Source organism: Balaenoptera borealis (assembly GCF_965194805.1).
Source record: "Balaenoptera borealis genome assembly, chromosome: 2".
NCBI classification, from domain to species: Eukaryota; Metazoa; Chordata; class Mammalia; order Artiodactyla; family Balaenopteridae; genus Balaenoptera; species Balaenoptera borealis.
Window position 1 is genome coordinate 72,529,360 of NC_138867.1, and position 22,635 is coordinate 72,551,994.

At 37.2% G+C, this 22,635-nt stretch overlaps 1 protein-coding gene across 18 annotated transcripts in view; it reads right to left on the reverse strand.

The window, feature by feature from the left end:
* MEF2C (myocyte enhancer factor 2C) overlaps positions 1 to 22,635 on the reverse strand; it is a 165,351-nt gene that overhangs the window by 8,705 nt on the left and 134,011 nt on the right. For all 18 annotated transcript variants that reach the window (XM_082377766.1, XM_082377760.1, XM_082377753.1 and 15 more), the window contains 4 exons: positions 21,481 to 21,528; positions 4,884 to 5,056; positions 2,334 to 2,463; positions 1,590 to 1,725 (listed from right to left, as the gene is read on the reverse strand). In XM_082377766.1, coding sequence (XP_082233892.1) covers positions 1,590 to 1,725; positions 2,334 to 2,463; positions 4,884 to 5,056; positions 21,481 to 21,528 — 487 coding nt within the window. The remainder of the gene's footprint in view (positions 1 to 1,589; positions 1,726 to 2,333; positions 2,464 to 4,883; positions 5,057 to 21,480; positions 21,529 to 22,635) is intronic.

Genomic DNA, 22,635 nt, shown 5'->3' on the forward strand with positions numbered 1-22,635 from the left:
ATGTAAAAATGCAAATTATCGGGTGTTACTGAAAGGAAAGCCATAGTCGGAGAAAATAATATGGCTTTTGACATTAATAATTTCTAAGGAAAGTCAGTCCTATAATGGATGAATTTTGTGAAAAATGAGAAGTAAACAGCTACCTTTATTTTTGACAAGAAGCACGAACAGTGGATTCACTGCCGAACCACAGAAGTACAATGCCACGTGTATGTATTTTAAAATTGCCTGGTTGATACGATGTACTTAGTGATAACTGCCTGAAAAAGTTATTGCCATAAATGTCTATCTGGATAGTTAACATTTCTGGGAAAATTTAAATGTTATTCTGAAAAGAGACATTCTGTTGCTGTTCAGTATATAACATATCTTCAAAGTTAATCTTTCAAGAAAGCAGAGCAACAGTGTCAAGTGAATTTATTTTATTTTTTACATGAGAGCTTAGAGTTTCAACAATAGTGATTAGTGAGTAAAATGCATATAAGCAAATAGTAAATGGGTGAAGACTCCACAACCAGAGCAGTAATCTATGTGAAATCAATTCCACATGAAAGCTAGTGGGGCTGGAGCGGAGTAAGAGAGAAGTTGTGATATCAATCAGTGATTTTTATTCTAATCAGAGTTTTATTCTCATTGTCTCCTTAGAATATGAACATAGAACTAGCTAACTATTTTAACCAACATCTCAGCAGAAAAGTAAAAGTGGGGTAGGCATACCCCACTCTTCTAAAATATAAATATAAAAATATAAAAACGGTTTATCTTTAAGTATTTTATATCTTCCTAGTAATTTCTTTTGAAGATTAATTGAAGTGTTGGAGTTATTAAACTGAAAGTCATGTCTTTGGTTCATGTTTTAAACTTAAAAAAGGTTTTACAAGTAGTATTATTTGTGAATTCCGGGCCTTTTAAGATTTGAACTTTCCTATTGATAAATGACAGGAGTTATTTCTATAATAAAGACGTATCTCAAAAGTACCACAAGGGGGCAGAAATAGACATCTTCTGACTTCAGAAAACAACAAAAATTATTTTTATACCCAAATTTAGATAATTAGTGTATGTATGTACATATACATATATTTACATTCATACATGTATGAATATACAACTATATTATGAGTACATTATAAATATATGAAGTTTGTATATCAGTGGAATAGCTGACCCTCTGGGCATTAGGCTATGTTCATTACATTAGGCATGAACTATGTGGTTTATGCTAAGTGAAAAGGATTCTCAAATATCTCAAAAATTTAAAAAACTAATAACTATAAATGTCTTCTTATGTCCCACATGAACTATGTGGAAACCTAACTGAAGAAAAACTTATCATTGACAGAAGTGGAAACAAATACAGCCTAAAACAACTGGGAAATAACATACCCTATTATCACAGAGCTCCCCCTCCTCATAAAGAAGAAGGAAAGTAATATTTAAGCTACCTGAAAGGTATTAAACTTTCCGATTTTGATAAAGCAGAATTTTACATCCTCTAAAGGGACATTAGAGCACACAGTTAGAGACTGCCATTTGTCATTTACCAATGCATTCTAAAAGTGTATTATGAAAGAAGTAATATTGCTTACCCCAGTTGACTGAGGGCGGATGGCGGCATATTATGTAGGTGTTGTTGTTGCCAGCCAGTTACCGAGCCAAGATGAAGAGCGCTGGCGGTGTTAAACCCAGACAGGGAAGACAGGTCTGCGCTACTCAGAGAGTACTCTAGAGAAGAGAATAAGAGAGTCAGGGAAAATATTCAATTTGGAAATTATCAAATGGTGAATAGAATAATCATTTTCAATTTTTAAAATATTCTATTAGTATTATTTAAAGATTGTTATACTTTTTTTTTTATTTGCGGAAGGGAGGGAGATAAAACATTAGGGACAATTTTAATTTAAAAGAGATATACTATATACCAAATATTAAGTATTCCGTGAAAACTTCAATGTAATACAGCCTGCAATTCTAGTTTATTAGAACTACAATCTGGTATCACAAGTAGGTACATAGTATTTGATGACCTAGAAATGTTTTTTAAACAACCTTGAGAAAGTGAGCTTTCTATTACATCACAGAAACAATAGCTCATTTTCCTGAAATTGTTCTTATATATTGAATTCAGGTTGGGTTAATAAAACTTTTGCTCACTAAGAAAGAAACATGTGGATATTCACTTTGTCTTAGTAATGAATAGGTAATGGTATAGTCCTCTGGACACCACAGGTATTAAATAAAGCTTCCTAGCAGACTAAAGAGTAATATCTTTTTCGTCTTGCTTTTTAATAAAAAGTATTTAATGTATTATTTGAACATGGCAAACTACTCACCGTTACCATATGTTGTTGAAATGGCTGATGGATATCCTCCCATCCCTTGTCCTGGTAAAGTAGGAGTTGCTACGGAAACCACTGGGGTAGCCAATGACTGAGCAGACTGGGAGTTATTTATCCTTTGATTCTTTTAAAGTAAATAAAAAGATATTACTTATAGAATTTTTTAAGAGTTAAAAATACTAGATTTCAGTATTAGTGTTGCACATAAAGAGAACTTGGTACAAATTTCATGAAATTAATCATTTAACATGTGTCTCCATGAACTCTGCCAACCCTATCATTTACAATCCTTCAAGAGACCAGTTGTTGCCATAGTAACCCATTACATCAGTATCTCCTAGGCAACTGAACTAGTAACAAGTACCATAGCTTTATTATGGGTAAAAACAGACTATGTTGAAAACTGATGAAATATGTATACTGTACTTCTATTGTTTCAGTTTTTATTCAAATGCAAATTAAAAAAAATTAAAATCAACCATGGTGGTTTTTATGCTCAGTTCTATACACACCAGAGCAGATGGGTAGAGGGTTCATGCTATATTTTGACCAGCAGGTGGTGCTCTGACCACTTTTTTTCAGATTCTTCTAACCTTCCCTCAAACTAGATGGCAAAGCAGCTAACGTATATATTTAATTCCTTAGAGCAAGGAGATTAAAAATTCATATAAATTTAAGTATCTTGAGAATTTAATTCTTAGAAAAATAAGCATATTCATGGTTTTAAATAACTAAGGATATTTTTGTTTGTTACAATTTTACTATAAATTAAATCCTAAAATAAACTGAAAACATGGCCTTTACTTACAGAGGTTGACACAGAAAAATAGATAACCTGATATCTCACCTATGAGTGATACTTGAAATGAATGGCATTTAAATATAATCAATATTGACACACACTAACTCCTGACATCTTTCCATTTTACTACTGCTACCCCTCCACCTAACAAGTCACTTTGGGTTTCTCCTTGCACGTGCCAAGCACCCTCACCACTTACCAAAAGCAGGTCGACATCCTCAGACTGAGAGCATGCGGAAGGAGTTTTATTAATTAGTGTCTGTAAATATTTATAATTGGGCAAAATCTTTTCAACAAAAGGAGAAGCATCTTCCGATAGACACAACAGTTTAAACAGTTTTAAAACTCAGACTCTAAAGATAACTCCTTACAAAGACATTCTTTGTTTTCTTTAATGAGCTGTTTGTCTCAAACATGAAGACAATCTATCCAGTTTTCAGCACAGGTCAGTGTCTCAACGTTCATTATTTCACCACCACATTTTAAGGGAAAAAAAAAAAAAAAAAAAGATTGTACTTTGAAACCCCACTTGCTGGAGGAGGGGGGAAACCGCACCTGGCTGCCAGTGAGAGACCTGACGGATGGCTCACCAGAAACCCTGCGGAAAGCCTCAGTTTTAAGGGACTTGGAATAAGTCTGCTGATAGAGACAGCCTGCCATGCATGGCCCACACGGCTTGGCTGTGGCCCTGTGGGAGGTTTTATTTATCCAGCCTTTTCCGAAGGGAATGTTGCACATCATGTGAATTTTGGGGGGTTGATATTCAAAATTAATCTGCACTGTGCCATAATAAACTAATCAGCTTGCAGGACTGTTTTACCCTGAAGCTTGCCACAGAGCAGAGAAAGAAAAAAAAAAAAACGTGTTTGCAGAATGATCTAAATCTGTCTACTGAATCTTGGTTTTAAATGTTCTCGCTCTTAAGCAAAGCTAATTTGGAGAACACGGATGTAAGTCTCTTTGTTGCTGAATGTGGTCTCACAATATTATCTTCACCTTAGTCCTGCAGACCCAGGAGAAAGAAAAATGATAGCTTCCAGGGATATTATTTATATTTCATATTTATTTATTCTTATAAGTGCCACAACTTTTTTTTGATGTAAAATAAAAATATAACCTTTGTTCTCAAAACGCCTAGAATTTTAAGACAATTTGTTTTTGAGAGGTAACTATTGGCATAAAATGCATATTTGGAAAGATGAATTGAGGCAGTGCATAGGCATGTGATGCATTAAACATTATCATTGCAATATACCTAAGAAAAGAATTGCTAATTAACGGGAGAAAGTTCATTTAGGAATTCTGAGAAAGATTTTTCATTGTCAGTACCTTAAGGACATACTTATTTAGTTCAATACTGTAAAAATCTGTTATGAAATACCTCATTCTGTGAGTGTGGTTCTACCATTGGTCAAATCAAATCATATGTCCCATTAGCAGAGTACTAGGTAATGATTTTTTTCTAATTATAAATTGAAGGCCTTAAAAGGAAATGTTTTCTCTGCCCCAGAACACCAGCCCTATACTGGAGTTTTTTGGATGTTGGTTCTTTTTTTCCACGGAAAAGGGAAAATGCACACTAGTTACCAGAAATAATAGCTAAATCCAACAGGGCCCCAGCAACAGCACTGACGTGTTAATTTTCTGGGAGCATGTGAGTAATTCATAAAGTTAGACAAGTACACAAATAGCAAAACATATACAAAACATCAACATTTATTTAAAATGTAATTTCACATTACCACTGATGGCATCGTGTTCTTGCTGCCTGGTGGAATAAGAACTCGGAGATCTGGTTTACGGTTATTCATCCCTAAATTCATGGGGGGAGGAGATTTTGCTTGCATATTCTTGTTCAAGTTACCAGGTGAGACCAGCAGACCTGGTGAGTTTCGGGGATTGCCATACCCGTTCCCTGTTAACACAAAACAATGAGAGCACTGAGGAAAAAAGAAAATCTAGACTCAAAAAATGTTTCTAGAGAATACACTACATGAGATTAAGAATAAAGGATTAACAGGGTGAGCCAATAACGTACATTGAAAGTTCACAGGATGACTGACAGCCTCCACATCAGTAACCCAATCCGTTATTTAACATTCCTCTGAAGGAAGATTAAAAACTCTTAATGAGAAGAGACCTAATAGATAGCAACTTGCCCAGAAACCAGCATATACTTTTTTTCTATTAAAAAAATTTGGGGAAGAAAGTCAAGACAGTCAGTCGTTCAGGGTCTAAGAAAAGCACTGAATTGGTCCTGCACTTTAATTGACTAGCTCAGCGGAGGCCTGGCCGGCATGACTCACTCTTTCGGTTCAACGATTTGGCTTTTATTTTGTGTATCTGTGTGTCCTTACGTGAACAAAGGGCAAACCAGCAAGACTATAATTTCTAGGACATGCAGGAGGGGGTAGCAGCCTCTCACACGCTTTGCTATTCAGTCCCCCTTGTCTTTGAGCGATTTCCCCCTATGGCTTTCTTCCATCTGGTTTGCTCTCCTCACTAAGCTCAGTGTACGAACCTGAAGCCCTGCTTTCTTGCTCACACAGAACTTCAGAAAGCAGGACTCCTTCTCAGGAGCTGAAATGAGGGGATGGTGCCTCCACTAAAGTGCTGGTGCACAGGGCACAGGCGTAGCCATCGAGTGGGAACCGTCCTGAAAGGGTTTTTTCTTTGGTCTCCGATGCTTAGCCCTCCACTAACAGATAAATGGCTCTCTGAAGGCGTCCATTTCTCATAATTCAAAATATACTGTCCCGTGACAGGCAGAGCTGCAGAGGGAGCCGATGCAACCTGAGCTGAACCAGAAAGTCCCCTGCTGGCTTCCTCTACCATCTCTGACTGGAGAATAACAGAAACCACCTAGGTGATTCAACAACCCGTGCTGGAAACCTAGGCAGTTGTTTTCTAAAGCTCTCTAAAGGAGACAGTCAAACCTCGTTGTTACTGTCATCATTATCATTATTGTAAAACACAAGTATCTACTACCCCAGGACGAATGATACTGTGTGCTACCCAGTGGGGATGCAGAGACAAGCCCCCGGTCCTCAAAGGCCCTGCAGTCCCTTTGTGGCAATCCAATACAGACACGCGTGAAACATACGCACCAAGACAAGGCAGCCTGGGGTGAGGTGCCACAGAGCAATACAGATTAAGTGCTATTGGGTTCCCAGGAGGGAACAGATTATCCAAACAAGATTCATGGAAGAGGCAAGAACTGATGTGAGTCTTGAAAAAAGAGAGGAGACAGTAAGATCTCTGGGCTTGTGACCGGGCACTGGGAAAGGTCCAAGGTGGCAATGAAAAGAGGATGGTCAGGGACACTGTGAGCTTCCTGGTGAGAAGGGAACCCATGGAAAGAGGGGAGTGTCAGAGACCCTGAAGGAATATGGAGGGTTGGCCTGTGGAACCCACAGAAGTTTAGCCTGTGAATTCCAGGCTAACATGCCTTGGGTTTAAATGGTGGAAATGCAGACCCCTGAAGGTTGCAGAGCAGAGGTAACACAGGCCTTTAAGTGGACAGAGAGATCTACTGGTATTGGGATATTCTGTCATTAGGAAGGCCTGATAGTGTGATCCAGTCTGGAAACTTCTACGATGACCTGAGCTATGATGAGGAATTGGGAAGGCAAAGGCCAGGTATATTTCAGGAGATATTTATGGGCACATCTTTTGAATTAGAATCTATTTGAGGCACATCGTGTAGAGCACACTGGGTCTTCATACCCCATTCATTTACTTGTCTCATTTTATGCATGAATAAACGGGCTGAATATATAACAAATAACTACAAGATTAAATCTGTCAATTGGATTATGCATAAAATTCTCCACTTTACAGGAAGAAAAAACCCACAAAATAAAACAAACAACCCCTCGCCCAAAGCGTGTCAAGTATAAAGTAGTTGCTTAAGAAGTGTTGGTTGAATTTGTATGTAAATTACTCTTCTATAATAAAACTTCAAGAAAATTAGCTAAATTCTCTAAAGCCAGCTAAATATGTCAAAAGCCCAAAACATTATTTTACAGTTAATTTGGATTGTTTTCTGTGGCAAAAGTTATTATATGAAACAAATGCAATTTACCTTTTTCCACTAGGAGAAAAACAAAGGATATGTTCACTTAGAAAAACGCTTGATCAAATGGAATGCTCACAGGAGTCTTATATTTAAGGTGTCTTACTGAATCATTATCGTGACTATGCTAGGGCTTTAGTTTTAATTAATAGATTCCACTGGATAAAAAGGGAGCGAGAAAACCAAGACAAAGTTTGCTCTCTACTTTCCTGTCAGCTGAAGCTCAGACTGACAGACACCCTGAATGCCTATGTCACTTATCTATTAAGCCTGTGTGAGATCTGGTTTAAATAAACAATCAAATGGAAAATTAGCTGGGTAATTTCAAAAGAAAGGGGGGAAAAAAGTCAGTTAAGCAGTGCAATGAAGCTTGAACAGATCTGAAGAAACTAAAACCCCGGCGTCGTAGATGCCGATACTGGTTTGCATGGAGGAGTTATTTTGCTAAAAGGAAGTAAAACCGCTTTATGAAATGTGTTGTCCTGTGATATGACGAGCACTGGGCCAGTGTGCGAAAATGGAAATGCTGCACGGAGGCTCTGAGAAAAGCTCTTTTTTTTTTAAAATTAAAAAAAAACAAACATCTTCTACAGTAAACGCTGAGAAATTCCAACAAAGCTTACCCCTTTTTGCCCACATTTTAAACAATGATTTGGGGCAGCGGTAGGGGGAAAAAAAAAGCAAACATATATTATAGTTTTTCACCCAATAGATGCCTCAAAACTTAAAAAACTGATTTGAAAAGCATTCTATTTTTCCCCTTGGAATATTTCCTGTTGTTTGGAAATTATGCCATTTTAGAAGATTAGTCACATATTTTAAGGTGTTTACATATTGAAGGTAAAATATTTTGAACCACGATGACACTTCTTAGATTCATATTTTTAGAGCATAAAGTTATTTTTGAGAACAAATAAATTCTGCCTTTTACCGGTGAGTTTCTGCTGTTTTTAGCATATTGTGCCAGCTAGCATTTTGGAGCCGTATAATAACCATTTCTGTTTCCAGCCACCAAGTTGTTATTCTTTTGGCATAATATAGATTCAGGAATGTGAGGCTGTGGATCCTAAACCAGTGATATAGAAACCTATCATTTGAAAATCAATGATGAATACATTCGTGTGGTTTACTGCTAAGAAGAGCCTGCATTTAAACCGGCTCGGAAGCCGCGGCCTGCTCCCCGCTCAGGACGCTTTGGCCTTGGTTGAGGCTGCTGTCCTACCTTAAGATGAGTTCGCCCAAAAGAACAGCGTCTTTCAAAGTCAGGGGTCGGGGGGTGGGAACCGCCACCCTTCAATAACCTTCTGAGATACAGATTCCACCTTTCTTCATGTTTTAAAATTACCCTCCGCCTGGGACAATTATCAATTTGGATGTGACTGCATGCAGATGTCACATCCCCCTGACCACTTAAAAGCCCCAAAATTATAAAGCATGAGTGAATGGATTTCCTGATTATAGATTATAAGAAAACGAAGAACAGACCAACTTTAGAGTTCATTTGTTTTATCGTTTCATTTGATTAAAAATATTGTTTCACATAAAACAATTTAAGCATTCACGATATAATTTGCATAAAGGATAATAGAATCTACCTCTCTTGGTTACAAGTTTCTAAACACTCATATTAAAACTAGTGTAAATACACAAAACTTCAAATGTGGTGTTAGGAGAAAAAAATTTTTTTCTTTCCAGTTAACTTGAAAACACTTGCTGCTTTTTCTTTTTTTTTTTTTTAAATTGACTCCTATTTTAAGAAGTTGTAAATTCAAAGAACATATTCCTGGCTTAAGATGTTGTGAGGAGGACATTTTGCCTTGTCTCACAGAGCTCAATTGAGTATGTAGCTCTCTTTGAGCCCGAAGTTCTGAAACTTTCTCTTATTTAGATGTTTAGACATTATGAGTCTTTTCATGTCACTTTTTTTTTTTTCTCTCCTGGACTTTCAATTATAAATACAAGAATATAAATCTAATAAGCACAAAACAGAAACTAGTCCTCATGGACCAAGGCTAATTTTTTCATTGGCACAATCTGTTTTTGTAGTCTCTCAAGTCGTCATCTTTGACTATTCATTCCCACTTCCTCTTCCAACTCCATATCCAATTAGTTACCAAATCTTGCTAGCTTTTCTTCAAAAATGTCTCTCTCCATTTCCATTGCCACCATCCTAATTTAGGCTTTTGCTGCCATTTGACTAGGTTTTGCCATAACCCCCCGTTTGGGTTCCTGGTCTCTAGTTGAAGGGTTCTTCACCAGGCCTTAAGATGGGCTGCAGGAAGATTGTGAGCTCCTTGAAGCTGTATGCAAATTTTTGTGCATATGTGTTATAATAAACCTAATGTACACGCCCAAGATTTTCTTTAAAAATCTTTCTCAAGTGTTGCTTCTCTCATGTTCCTTTTTCAGATCATACTTAACACTAGTGGGTCAGTGCCCTGGCTTGGCTCTCCAAACTGTGCATAGTTTGACCCACTCTGTCTAGCTAACCTAATTTCCAGTGGCCACGGCCAAGCTCACCATCCTCTGAATAAGCCTGAGTCTTTGCTCTAGCAGTTCAATAACTGGCAGTGTTTGATTTCCTGTTTAATTCAAATTCATTTTTAAGGATCGGCAAAGGCCCAGTGCTTTCATGATACCTTTCAGTCAACCTCAGCCCACCTTGAACTCGCTCTCCTCCAAAATCCTGCATAATTGGAGGCTAATACTACACAGAGCACTAGTCCATTAAGGGTTTCAAATGCTCACAAAACACATATGCAGATTATGCTGGAAAAATTAGAATTATTCAGGAACGGGACTAAAAGTCAAGTTACGGAGGGAATGTGGGATGAGAACTGAAAACATAATGTGTAACTTGCTAATTTCAAACATCAAGGGTCTCTCCTCTTTATGCTACTTGAGAACATTTTCTATTTCAGATAATGATTACACACTGATGACCAAGTACACCACTGAGACAAACTGTTTATCAACCATATAATATAAAAGTCAGAAAATCATGCAACTGCCCACCTACTAAATTTGTTAATAGAGACTTAATTAAAGCTTCTTTTTCATCTACTGCACCTGTTAATCATTTCAAAGCACATTACCTTAGCTAACTGCAAGCAGTAGACGCAAAGTAGAAATTTTCCCTAATGAAAAAAAACTCTGAGATGCTGGATCTTTTCTTCTACACTGTCAAGTGTTTACTGCCATAGGTTGTCTCTATATCAAGATGAATTTCAATAATAATTTACTCATACAGAACTTTCTACCAAAAGACGGGCTGCATGATATCCTAGGAAAAAGAATGGTAGAAGGGTGGCAATTAAAAGAGTGCACAGGATTTTATTAGGTGGTTCAGAGACAGACTTCCTGGAGAGAGGGAATTCATGACAGATCTCAGAGTCACGACTGTTTGAGAAGGATGAGTATTCCTATGAAGGTGAAATATAGATCATTTCAGAGGATGCAGTTTTCAGAAGTTGAAAAAGTAGGCTAGGCTAACACAAGCCTCTCAGATCATGTTAACTTTCTACTGTAGACTTTATAATAAACTTTTACTAAACTTTATACCATAGAAAATGAACAGCCAAAGTTGTTTGTGAGTAGGAAGTGGCATCGTTAGCTGTGTATTGGGAAAATAGCAATAGTGGCAGTGGAAAGGATACATTACAGAGTTAGACGGTTATAAGGAAGCTAGTTAGGACACATCTGCCAGGGAACACATGAGGAATGAGGCCTGAATGAGGCAGCAGAGTTGGGAAGATTTACAAGGCAGATGGGCATCGAGGACAAAGGAGGATTAAGTAGATAAATCCAGTTCCTAGTCATGAGGTCTCCATTAGAGTTCCTTCAACTATACTGAGCCTTGGTTTTCACATGCTAAGTAATGATTTCATTAGTGTGAGAGAAGCATAAAAGTCATCTGAATCAGAGACTCCCACCTACTCTCCCAAGGCAGCTCACCAACACGACCATGCAATATTAACAACAGCAAGCATTTTATATAGTACTAATTACCAATAGTATTAACAACATCAAGCATGCATCTTAAGTGCCCAGAACAGTACAGGCACCTATGCAATGTTTTGTTATTATACCTGGATATAAAACACCTTTAATCCTCAAAACAACAACCCTGTGAGGTGCTAAGAGTATCCCTGCGTTACATAAAGAGAAAACTGAAGAACAGAGAGGTCCAGTAACTTGCCCAACGTCAAACAGCTATCAGCTGGCTGAGCCATGGTTTGAACCCAGCAGTGTGTCCAGAGTCCGTGCTCTGAAGCACAACACGGCCCTGCTCCTGGGAACTGGTCATACTCTGAGATTTTGAAAACCCTTCTCTGTCAAACCTCATCCAAAAATTACAGGAACACAAAGGAAGAAAGGAAACAAAAGGTGAGACCAGGGACATGAGACTCAAAGGGCCTCCTAAGTCAGCAGTGATGTGGAACGTGGTCAACCTGGGCGTCAAAAATAGCAATTCTGGTTCAAAAGACACTGGACTTACATAAGGGGCACAGAATGGTGATGTTCCAAACCATATTTCTAGTCTCCTTCTGGATAAATAAATATTTACAAATAGGAAATATTGGGTTCAGCTACACTAAATGCCAGAGCAGCTGTTTAACTTTCAGCGTGCTATTCTGAGTGGATGATTAAGTATGCTTTTAAAGGTAGATTTGGTAATACTTTAGTCAATAATCTTCTCCCCTGTAATAGAGGGTAAAGATGTTTACCTACCTACTGTCTATTTAAGAGACCAGCTTCATCAGAACCACTCAACATGATAGGGAAACGCCCAGTATTTTATAGTATCCACTATTAGATATCTGGAAAATAATTTCTCATACACAGGTTATAAAAATTACTTTGTTTAGTACTTTGTTAATGGTATCTTATTTTTGGGAATTTGGAGCCAACTGCCACAGGAAAACATTAAGCTGAACATACAGCTGAACCTCTGATGTATTGATTTTCTGTTTTTACTTCAGCAAAATGCTTTGCCCACTTAAGGTTTTTTTTTTCTTTCAACAGAACAATTTTAAAAATATTTACAGCATACAGTCTTGTTAAACTAGAGATGTTACATATATGATAACGTTCACTACTATCAATTAATTTTACATTTGACTTTTTAAAAGTTTTAAGGTAAGTTAGTTCTCAATATCAGGACATTGTTTTGTGTCTCAAATAAACCTACAGCTTTTCATGCAATTTTATTTGTACATAGTAAAATTGCTCATACAACCCACTGTTCTACTGGAAGTAACACGCCTAAAATAGTTTTTAGTGGGAAAAAATTATGACCTTCTAGACTTTAGTCTTATATTCACTTTGCCCTGAATGCCTGAAACACTGTTAAAAGCACTACCAACTATAAGTTATTCAGCTGTTGTAAATCACAATCAGTATTTTTTTTTTTTTTTTTTTTTTGAAGGGAAAGGAGATCTTTTTCATGGGATGGCTCTAAGGGAAAAGGCAACCACAAAACATTTGGAGGTCAGAAATCTGGGAATGATGAAAATTTCAATACGCCTACTGCAGAATGGGGGCAAATCAGATTTCTGATTCTTATCCAGCTTAAGACTCCTGATTACAGATTCTTAAAAATAAAATCAAGTCTCCAATCTATTGGGGGGTTTCTCAGGGAAATAATATAATAACGCATAATGCTAGACTAAGAAGAAACTCCTGTGAAACCTCAGTGCCTTTTGTGGTGTATTCTTAGAAAATACCCCAAGAATACACCCGAGCCAAGACTATTCTTGGCTATACCAGTTAGAGGGCAGCAGACGTTCTAAAAAGAGACTTGTCTCTTCTGCTTGACCATGTCACCCTGATGCTGAACCAAGCCTTCGTGGATTTCCTACTTACCCCACTTGTCCTTGATGTTTCTTAGATGTGTTTTGTTTAGCATCTTTTGTGAAATTAAGTCTATCTGCCAACTAGAACTTTAAACATTCAGCACATACAATGGGCTCTGGATTGTGAGGCAGACGTAAAGAATTTTTACTTATTACTGAGTTGTTTTCCTAAAGATTGGAGTCTGTGTTACAAAGCTGGTTTGTGTTGGCAGACCACTTTCATGTTTCCTGAAAGTCATGTGGGTCAGGCATTATCACCCCAATTTGTGACAGATGAGGAAACTGAGGTTCCGGGAGTTTCTGAGACTTGTCAGTAAGTGGGAAAGCTCTGATTTGAATCCAAAGCACAAGCTGCTTCCACTACATTATTACAAAAGCCAGATGTTTCAGATTTAGAATGCATCCTTGAATTGTTCCTTCTCTTGGAATAAAGGCTCCAACTTGCAAATAAGAAAGAAATCGACAATTTGATGTTTCCCATGCACAAAGGCACTCTATCGTTCTGTTCTCAGTACTGACTTACTGAAGGGATAGTTTTTCATCGCACCACAAAAATGACATGGAACCTTGCTATCTTAAAAAAAGTTCCACTTAACAATGAATGATAGATTTATGACTCACTTAATTGTTCACTTCTTGCGATTTGGGGGCTGTCTCTTTACTAAAAAATGAGGGGGTGTCTTCATTATTGACACAATTGTTCATTCTTTCAGTCATTTTTATAAACAAAAATATTGAGACAGTTCAAATTAGAGAGAACGTGACAGAAGAGAAAGAATAATTACTTGTGGTTTTAACATTTACACAACTGCTGCAAACACATCAGAAGATGATAATGTTCAAATGAAATGTGTTGCACTGCATCGCACGGCGCTCCCTTTCTGCCTCAGATTTATTAATATCTCCTCTCTACTCCCACCCTTGAGGGTAGGGGCCGCGGCAGGCATCTCTGTGAGGCCTACTAGTGCACTACTCACACCTTGCACGTTTAATAAATATTACTGGGACTAGATTAAACTAAGCTTTATTTTTTGCTTAGGAAGTCAAGAATATAGATAATTATAATACTAACAAAAGCCAACATTTATTAACAAGCACTTACTCTAGGGCAAAAAACTGTGCTAGGTGCTGCCTTGTATTGATGATCTCATTTAATTTTCACCAACAATCCTGCAAAATGGGAATTCGCAGACTTTCCAAGGGTGATGTCATCTCTAAAGTAACTTGTATATCATGTATTTTTCTTGGTGATTTTATTATTCTGAATATCTGCCTCCAGAATATTTTCCCAAATTACTGCTTGAGCAAAAATTTTGCTCCATGATTTCACAGTTTTCTCTGAGTTGCTTAATACTAAAGGTTTCTTTTCCATGATTGTTATGTAAGTCAATGTTATCATGTTTGAATATGTAAATTGACCACAGCTTTAGATTTGCTATTATTACTATATTATAATAACCTAATATAGCAGGGATTTTTTTCCCCCTCACACTACAAATACGACAAATCCGTTCTTTGCCATAACTAGAGGTTGTAAGTGGAGTCTAAGGTCAAAAAATCGTGAAAGGAGGGCATAGTGTTTAGTAAGACAGTTACTAAGTAGATATTAAGTTCAGTTAAAATAACTGAAATGGAGCAATAATAAATAAACCTAGTGAATACTTAGCACCCTATGGACACATCTATAGATGATAAATTGAAACTGTTTAGCCAAGGTTTTGGTACAATATAGTTTCCTTTAGTAGAAAGTTAACTAAAGGAATATATCTGATTTGATCTTTCAAATATGAGACTGTTTCATGACTATACACTCTTAGAATTGAAATTCAAGTGAAAGATTCTATATAAGTCTAACTAAAATTTAAGACTGGCAAAGGTTTGTCTAAAAACAGCAAATTATACTCTTGGCTGACAGCCTTGAAGCCCCGAAAAGTCCCTGGTAGGTAAAACATTGATTTCCAAGAGGGGTTTTTTTAACCACATCCCTCCGTCAGGATCTGCTGTCTATTGATGTACAGTTTCATATCACTAATGATTTTGAAAAGAGCTTTTCCTTCTGTATTATCTCCAAATAAAATCTTATGGCGATGTCAAAAACAGGAAAGAGAGAAACCAACACTGTGCGAGGACAAAGAAAAATGCTAAGAGAAAAAAGACAAATGTTGAGTAAAACTAATATTTTAGGGGGAAATGTTAACTTCTTGAGTTAATATTAAAAAGACCAAAGTTTTATTATCAATCACACTCTTAGGTTAAATCAATGGGATATGAGTGAAGAGACCCATTTTCATATTGCTTTGCTGAATATAATAGAAAGACAGGTGATAAAAAGGAATACAACTTGTGAGGTCAGAAATCATGATATGCAAAAGGCTCTAAAAACTGCTGAAACACTCTCTAGGGAAGTTATAATTTGAAATTTTGTTTTTCCCTCTGGAAATCAAACTCCTTAAGTCAAACCAAAAGGGTTGAAAGCAGATGGTGCCCTGACTTAGCCTGTAACATTCATCTGTCTCCTCTTTGACCTGCCTCTCCCACTTCAACGTTGACCCCTAGAGAATGGTGTCACGGTAGTGCTTTACCTATCATCTTCCAGGTCTTGTACACGGGAAGTGGACACTGATTTTCTTGGCAGTGGCTGATTATCACGTGCTGTAGATTCTCCAACTAGAGGACAGTATTTTTTTTCCTTTTAATAAATCTAGATAACCTTGGTTTGGGTTAAAAATATCATTGTTACTTAATTGCATAGATAATAATAAAGCAATCCTGTTGGATCTTTATTTATGTTATGGGTGAACTCCCAAGATAAAACTGCAAATGAGTTCAGAATTTTTATTCAGGACAATTTAAACTAACATAATACTTTAAAAGAATCCAACTATTAATTCAGATTTTTTTCATTGGCTGCCTAACAATTTTTTAAAAAGTAATATAAAATTATATTTTTATAGTAACAAAAAAGTTTTCTTATTTGAGAGTAACTAAATGGTATCAATCTCCTTTTCTTGAATATTGCATTCTGCATTTGTGTTTTGTTAGACAACAAAAATATAAACTTGTTAAAGCCAATACTTTTAAACTGAATTTTTAACCACTTCACTGATAGTTTAAATCGTTGAGCAAGAATTGCAGAGAAGTCTGTTTGGTTGATAAGAAAGTCAGCCAAGAAATTTTTGATAAGTATTCTCAAAAACAAATACTTGCAAAGCAATAGTACTGGTATAGAATAATTAAACATTGTATGACCTTTTCCTCTTCTCATTTAGTTCTATTTTATAATATGCTAAATTTTTCTTTTCCAATGCTAAATGAATTACAAAAAACTCATGTTAGGAAAGTTTTGTGATTATATGATCATAAAACACTGCATGTAAATGGACTTTAAAGACTTTTGTGTCTTATCCTTAATGTGAGTACTAAGTTCAGAGGCTCAAAGTTATGACCCAAAGTCTTAACTGGATGGAGTCTTTTCAGAGTCTGGAAGCCAGGTCTCCTCACTCAGCCACCGCTCAGTGGTTTATCCGCAGCAGTACACTGCCACCACCAAGTCTCCATGTATTTAGCTGATATAAATTAAGCATTCCAGAAGTGACAGTGCTTGACAACCAAATGCATAAAATAGTAAACAATAAACATCAAAATAAGGAAACAGCTGTTAGTTTCTTTTTATATAAAATTATATTTACTATAAATGCCAATTAAAATTATTAATCAATATACATAAATATCCTTCGCCTTATTGTCAAATAGCTATGTAGACTGTAGAATTCTCCTAAATTTTCAAAGAGGTTCCTAAAGGGTTTTTTCTGCTCCCCCCACCTCCCTTTTTTTGGTCTCAATCAGGAAACAGTATATCCTTGAGCATACTGGTACTTTTGACTCAATAAAAAAGCAACTATGTTATCAAAGTGAAAACAAAGGGTACCAAGAGGGAAGTGAATAATCCAACACAAGGCATGGCTGTGCTAACGATTATTTCTATTAAATCTAACAGAAATTCAGTTGAACCTGATCTTAAAATCATCTGTAACCACTAAGATTAGCATGTTAAAAGCTTTAATGTACGGAGATATGACAAAATGTAATTTTAAAAGCAGTGACTTTTCATTTTGTCTCTTGAAAGGAAAGGATTAAATAGTGGATGAATAACTGTCAACTGAAACCTACAAGTGTCACTATTACTAATGTATTATAATGACTTGCTGTATGTTTCCCTTACATCAAGAGCACAACCCCATCCTGTTTCTTCTTTATCAACACTTGCCTTCATCTCTGAAATGACTTCAACTTAAGCAATAAGAGGGTCACTATTTTAAGAGGGAATTTGTGATGGTCTGAGGTACCAAACTCCATTTCATTTCCTGCTGTATATCAGCTCTTCAGGTTTTCCATTAAGTAAGTTAAAGTTAGTAAAACTTCATTGGTCAATAGTGCTCAGCCATTTAATTAAATAAGTAATGCACTATTCATTATACACAGTATCAGAAGAATACATTATTTTTGTGAATTACAGATCAAGGGTGTATCTTTTTGTATTTAAAATTACATTATTCCTTTGAAGTATTCTTTCTTTTTTTCACATAAACAGTATTACAAATTTAGGTCTAGAAGATCAACTTTTCCTTTCTTCAGCTAACAAAAATTTACTGAATATCTGCCATGTCCTCTCACTTATTTCTTGAGCTGGGAATACAAACTGAATAGGACACAGTTTGCCCCTAGAGGGATGAATGTCCAGGAGAGAGATGTGTGCCTAGATACTGCAATTACAATGCAAGGAAGTAAATAATGTAGGCACAGGCTGCCAAGAGAGAATCAAGGAGAGGTGCATAATTCCTTTTGGAAGAGTCAGGAAAGGATTTCCTGAATGGTTGAACTGAATTCTGAGGGATGACAAGCGGTGCTCGGCAGCATGAAGCAGGAGAGTTCTAGGAACGCATACACAAAGGCAAGAAGCCTTGACACTGTTTGGAAAGTGGCAGCACAATGCAGTTAAGAGCATGGACTCTGGAGACAGACTGCCTGGGTTCCACCTTGAGCCATTACTTAACCTCTCTGTGCCTCAGTTCTCCCAACTATAGGAAGGGCATTAATATGAATATATACATTAAAGGGCTGCGATGCAAAAAGATGAGTTAATTTTTGTAAGTCACATAGTAAGAGCAATTTAAATGTTTGCTATTATTAGAGTTGGAGTGCAGGATTTTTGATGGCAGTGGCAGAAGGTAAGAAGGTTGAAGACTGGAGAGTAGGGATGGGCCAGAGATAAGAGGCTCATGGTTAATTCTGAAAGAGCTGGGAAACCATGGCTGGATTTTGAGTATCTGAACGATGACCTACAATTAGTTTAAGGTTTTGATAAAGACTAATGAGTCACGAGGAGACTGGAGTGGGGTGCAGTGTGAAGCTGGGAGATGAATTAGGGATCTCTGGAAATAGTTCTGGAGTGTTGCTATAACCCTGAACCAGGGCAGTGGGATAGTAATGGAGAGAAAGGACTAGCTTTAGGAAATACCTTCGAGGCAAAGTTGGTAAGATTTGATGACTCACTGGATGGTGGGATGAGGGAGAGGTACAGTGCAGGGAGTGGATGGGAAAGATGCTATACTTTATGATCGAGCTGAGAGCTCTTTGGTCTCTTGGTATTTATAAGAACACAATAAACGCCAAATTTACTTCCTTCCCAGGACTTCCCTGGTGGCACAGTGGTTAAGAATCTGCCTGCCAATGCAGGGGACACGGGTTCGATCCCTGGTCCGGGAAGATCCCACATGCCACGGAGCAACTAAGCCTGTGCGCCACAACTACTGAGCCTGCGCTCTAGAGCCCGAGAGCCACAACTACTGAGCCCTCGCGCCACAACTACTGAAGCCCGCGCGCCTAGAGCCCGTGCTCCGCAACAAGAGAAGCCACCGCAGTGAGAAGCACGTACAATGCAACGAAGAGAAGCCCCCGCTCGCCGAAACTAGAGAAAGCTTGTGTGCAACGAAGATCCAACACAGCCAAAAATAAATAAATAAATAAATAAATAAATAAATAAATTTATAAAAAAAAATGTATTTCCTTCCCTCATGAAACTATACCCTTTTTACAAGTTGAGATGACTAGATTTTGAAAAAAAATTACAGGCCAAAAAATATTTAACTTAATTGCAGAGTCTTGCCACTTGACCTCAGAGTTTCTAACTTTATCTGAGACTTTGAATTTCAATGACAATATTCAAAATTTGGAAGATATCTTCTGGCCATTTTGCTTTAGTTTTCTTTTCTGAAAATGTAGAGACATTCTGGCTGGCCTTGTTTCCCTCGGTATTATGTGATTGTCTGACATCAGCACCGATATATTCATCTCCGACACATGATACTGGCTGGCATGAGAAAGAAGGGGCAGACGGCTAAGCCTGTGAGCAGGACATAGCAGCTAAGCTCAAGACTCAGTGGCATGTGCAACAGGTGTTTTGTGGAACCAGGGTTAGAAAGGGCTTCTTCCTCTACTTTTAAAAAGTGGGGAAGTAACTCTTTCATAACTATACAGAAACTGTGACAATTATATGCTCATGGTTACAAGATACAATTATCAAAATACAAGGTTTATTATCATCAAGGTGGAGCAACTGAGTGTTTCTTTTATTTCCTTCTATTTTTGAAGTAGAAGATTCTTGTGCTACAGCAGAGGTCCTGAAGCAGGGGGATGAATTTGCTAAGCCTGTAAGATTTTTATTTTAGTTCAGTGACGCTATAGCCTATATGTGGCTAACTTCTATGCGTACAAGATTGAGTGTCTTCTTTGTCCCGGGAGGGCCATTTACCTTAGTGGACTGTCAGGGAATTGACAATGACAGCATAATTGAACAACAACACTTATTTTCAACATAGAATTCTAAAGCATTCTAGCTATTATGCAGTAACAAGAGGCCACGTTCATCAAAGATGAGTGACCCATCCCCCCAACCCCACATGTTTTTTGTTTTTTTTTTTACTACTTCTAATAACTTTCATCACCACTACTGGCTGTTCCCATATGAGCAAGCAAACTGATGCATCGAGATACTGGATAAAATATCGTAACATCGAAACCATTTTTCTTATTTATCTTTTTCTTGGTCTTTGAGACAATCCAGTTTTCAGCCCCCATCACCCTCTCTAGCCAGTGTTTGGCAGAGACTTGAATCCAAGCTACAATGGTCTAGCTTTGATCTGGTTCTGTAATTTTCAGGCTACAAACCATACAGTATTTTTTGAGGGAAAAAAAATGAGCACTTTGCTTCAATGTCCAGCAAAATAGTATATTCAGTCTACTCATTAATTTGAATCTACCTAATTTTTAAAAGCTAGATAAAATAGGAAGCTAGTGCCATTGATTCTGTTTGTTAATTCACTGTGTAGTTTTAATACTTTTCCTTCTTTACTCACTGAATTAGTGAAGCGCCAACATCAGGAATAAGAAACATTACTCCCAAATGGATATATTTATAAAAATGTTTTTATATGCCAATTTTTTAATCTTCTTTCTTATAATTAGCAGGCTATTATAGTTGAACCCGGCAAAATATTTTAATTAGGCTGTCCATAGATATTTCAATAAACTTGAATTTTTTTGACATTTCAAACATAACCTTATGTTATCATGCCTGCCTCCTACTATTTTAAATGTAGAGCATGTTCCAGCTGCAGGAATTACCATGGTTACTTGTTGTGCCAATAGTGAACTGCAGTTAACATCAGAAAGTATTGTCCTGTCTTACCGCTGCATTGAAAATGACATCAATATCTCAATAATCACAATTATATGAATTAATATGGAACCCTGGAGAAGTGTGACTATGAGACAATTGGCCATAATGGAAGAAGTTCTTAAGAGCTGAACTATATTTAAGGGGCTTTTTTGAGGGGTACACTGTGTTCATTTTCTCTAAGAACTCATTTTAATGCCAAATGTGGTTTTATTTTATTAACAGAATTGTTGAAGGGTTATAATCTCACTCCTTCCTTTTCGTTATGTATTCTCCTTTAGAAGTGTACAGGAGTTTGGTACTTTGTGTAGAAAGTGATTCACATTTAACGTGAAATGATTAACAAAGAACACGATCGACAAGGCTTGTTAAAGGTACTTTTGTGGCTACAGATGGTACCTAGGATTAAATTGATTTGATCAGAACCCCCAATTCTGATTATGTTGACTAGTTGAAGTTTTATTAAGGAAAGGTCTAGTTAATAAACAGTCTTCTGAGTTACTATCCAACCACTCCTGCTTCATAAAATTGCTTTAGAAATTCTTGGGGCCATTTTCCCATGCCTCTCACTCAACTCTCAACTTGACTTTGTTCAAAAGACTTACTTCTGCAAATCACCAAGTAAAGGAACCCTAAACAATGAAACGTACTCTAGTACTGAAGTCTCCACTCACCTGCACTGGTGCCTGCACCGGATGTGAGGTCTCCACCCATCAGACCACCTATGGATGAAAGAGGAAGATCAAAAGGAGAAAGGCTAAAGGCCCACAGAGCAACACACTTTACCTTTAGCAACCTTAGTATTCTGTCCTCACCCAAGAGTCCTAAATTTGTCAAGTATTACCTAGGTCAGATGGCTGATATTCGTTTCACTGTGATATGCTGTGCTCAAACATTAAAAATACATTCAATCACTGACTGACATCTTGCAGAATCTTTCTTTCTACGAAAGATTACATTTAAAAAGCTAGGCTTTAGGACTTCCCTGGTGGCGCGGTGGTTAAGAATCTGCCTGCCAATGCAGGGGACACGGGTTCCAGCCCTGGTCCAGGAAGATCCCACATGCCGTGGAGCAACTAAGCCCGTGCGCCACAACTACTGAGCCTGTGCTCTGGAGCCCGCGAGCCACAACTACTGAGCCCACGTATCACAACTACTGAAACCTGTGCATCTAGAGCCCGTGCTCAGCAGCAAGAGAAGCCACCGCAATGAGAAGCCCGCGCACCGCAACGAAGAGTAGCCCCCGCTCCTTGCAACTAGAGAAAGCCCACATGCAGCAACGAAGACCCAATACAGCCCAAAAATAAAAAAAATGAATAAATTAAAAAAAAAATCTAGTCTTTGAATGGTCTCTAAATTTTTATCATATTTCCAAGTCTAGTTTTCTCTAAGGTGATATTTTCTAGAAAGTGAAGAAAAAGAGTAAGGTTTACTCTATGCTCAAATAACCATATATTTGATGCTTAATTCTTTGTAAGTATATTTTATACAATTAATTCTGTGCAATGCTAATTGTCTAGAACTTTGGTCATTTCATGAATCTTCTAACAGTGAATGATCTCATTTACTATCCGGATTTTACTTACTAACGCAATAAAACAGGTTTTATTGACTACAAATTTAGAAACATATCTTTACTCACTGTTAGCTTAAGAAAGTAGGTTAAAATCTGGCCGTGTGTATTTATGAGAGCTAGGATGTTTGAAAAAGATACTGAATATAATAACTATTTTTATTTTTTAAGGAACAAAATTTAGCCAAAAGAACAGAATATCAGCTAGATTATTCTCTAATTGCTATAATTATTATTTGGTTCTGGGTTTGGAATT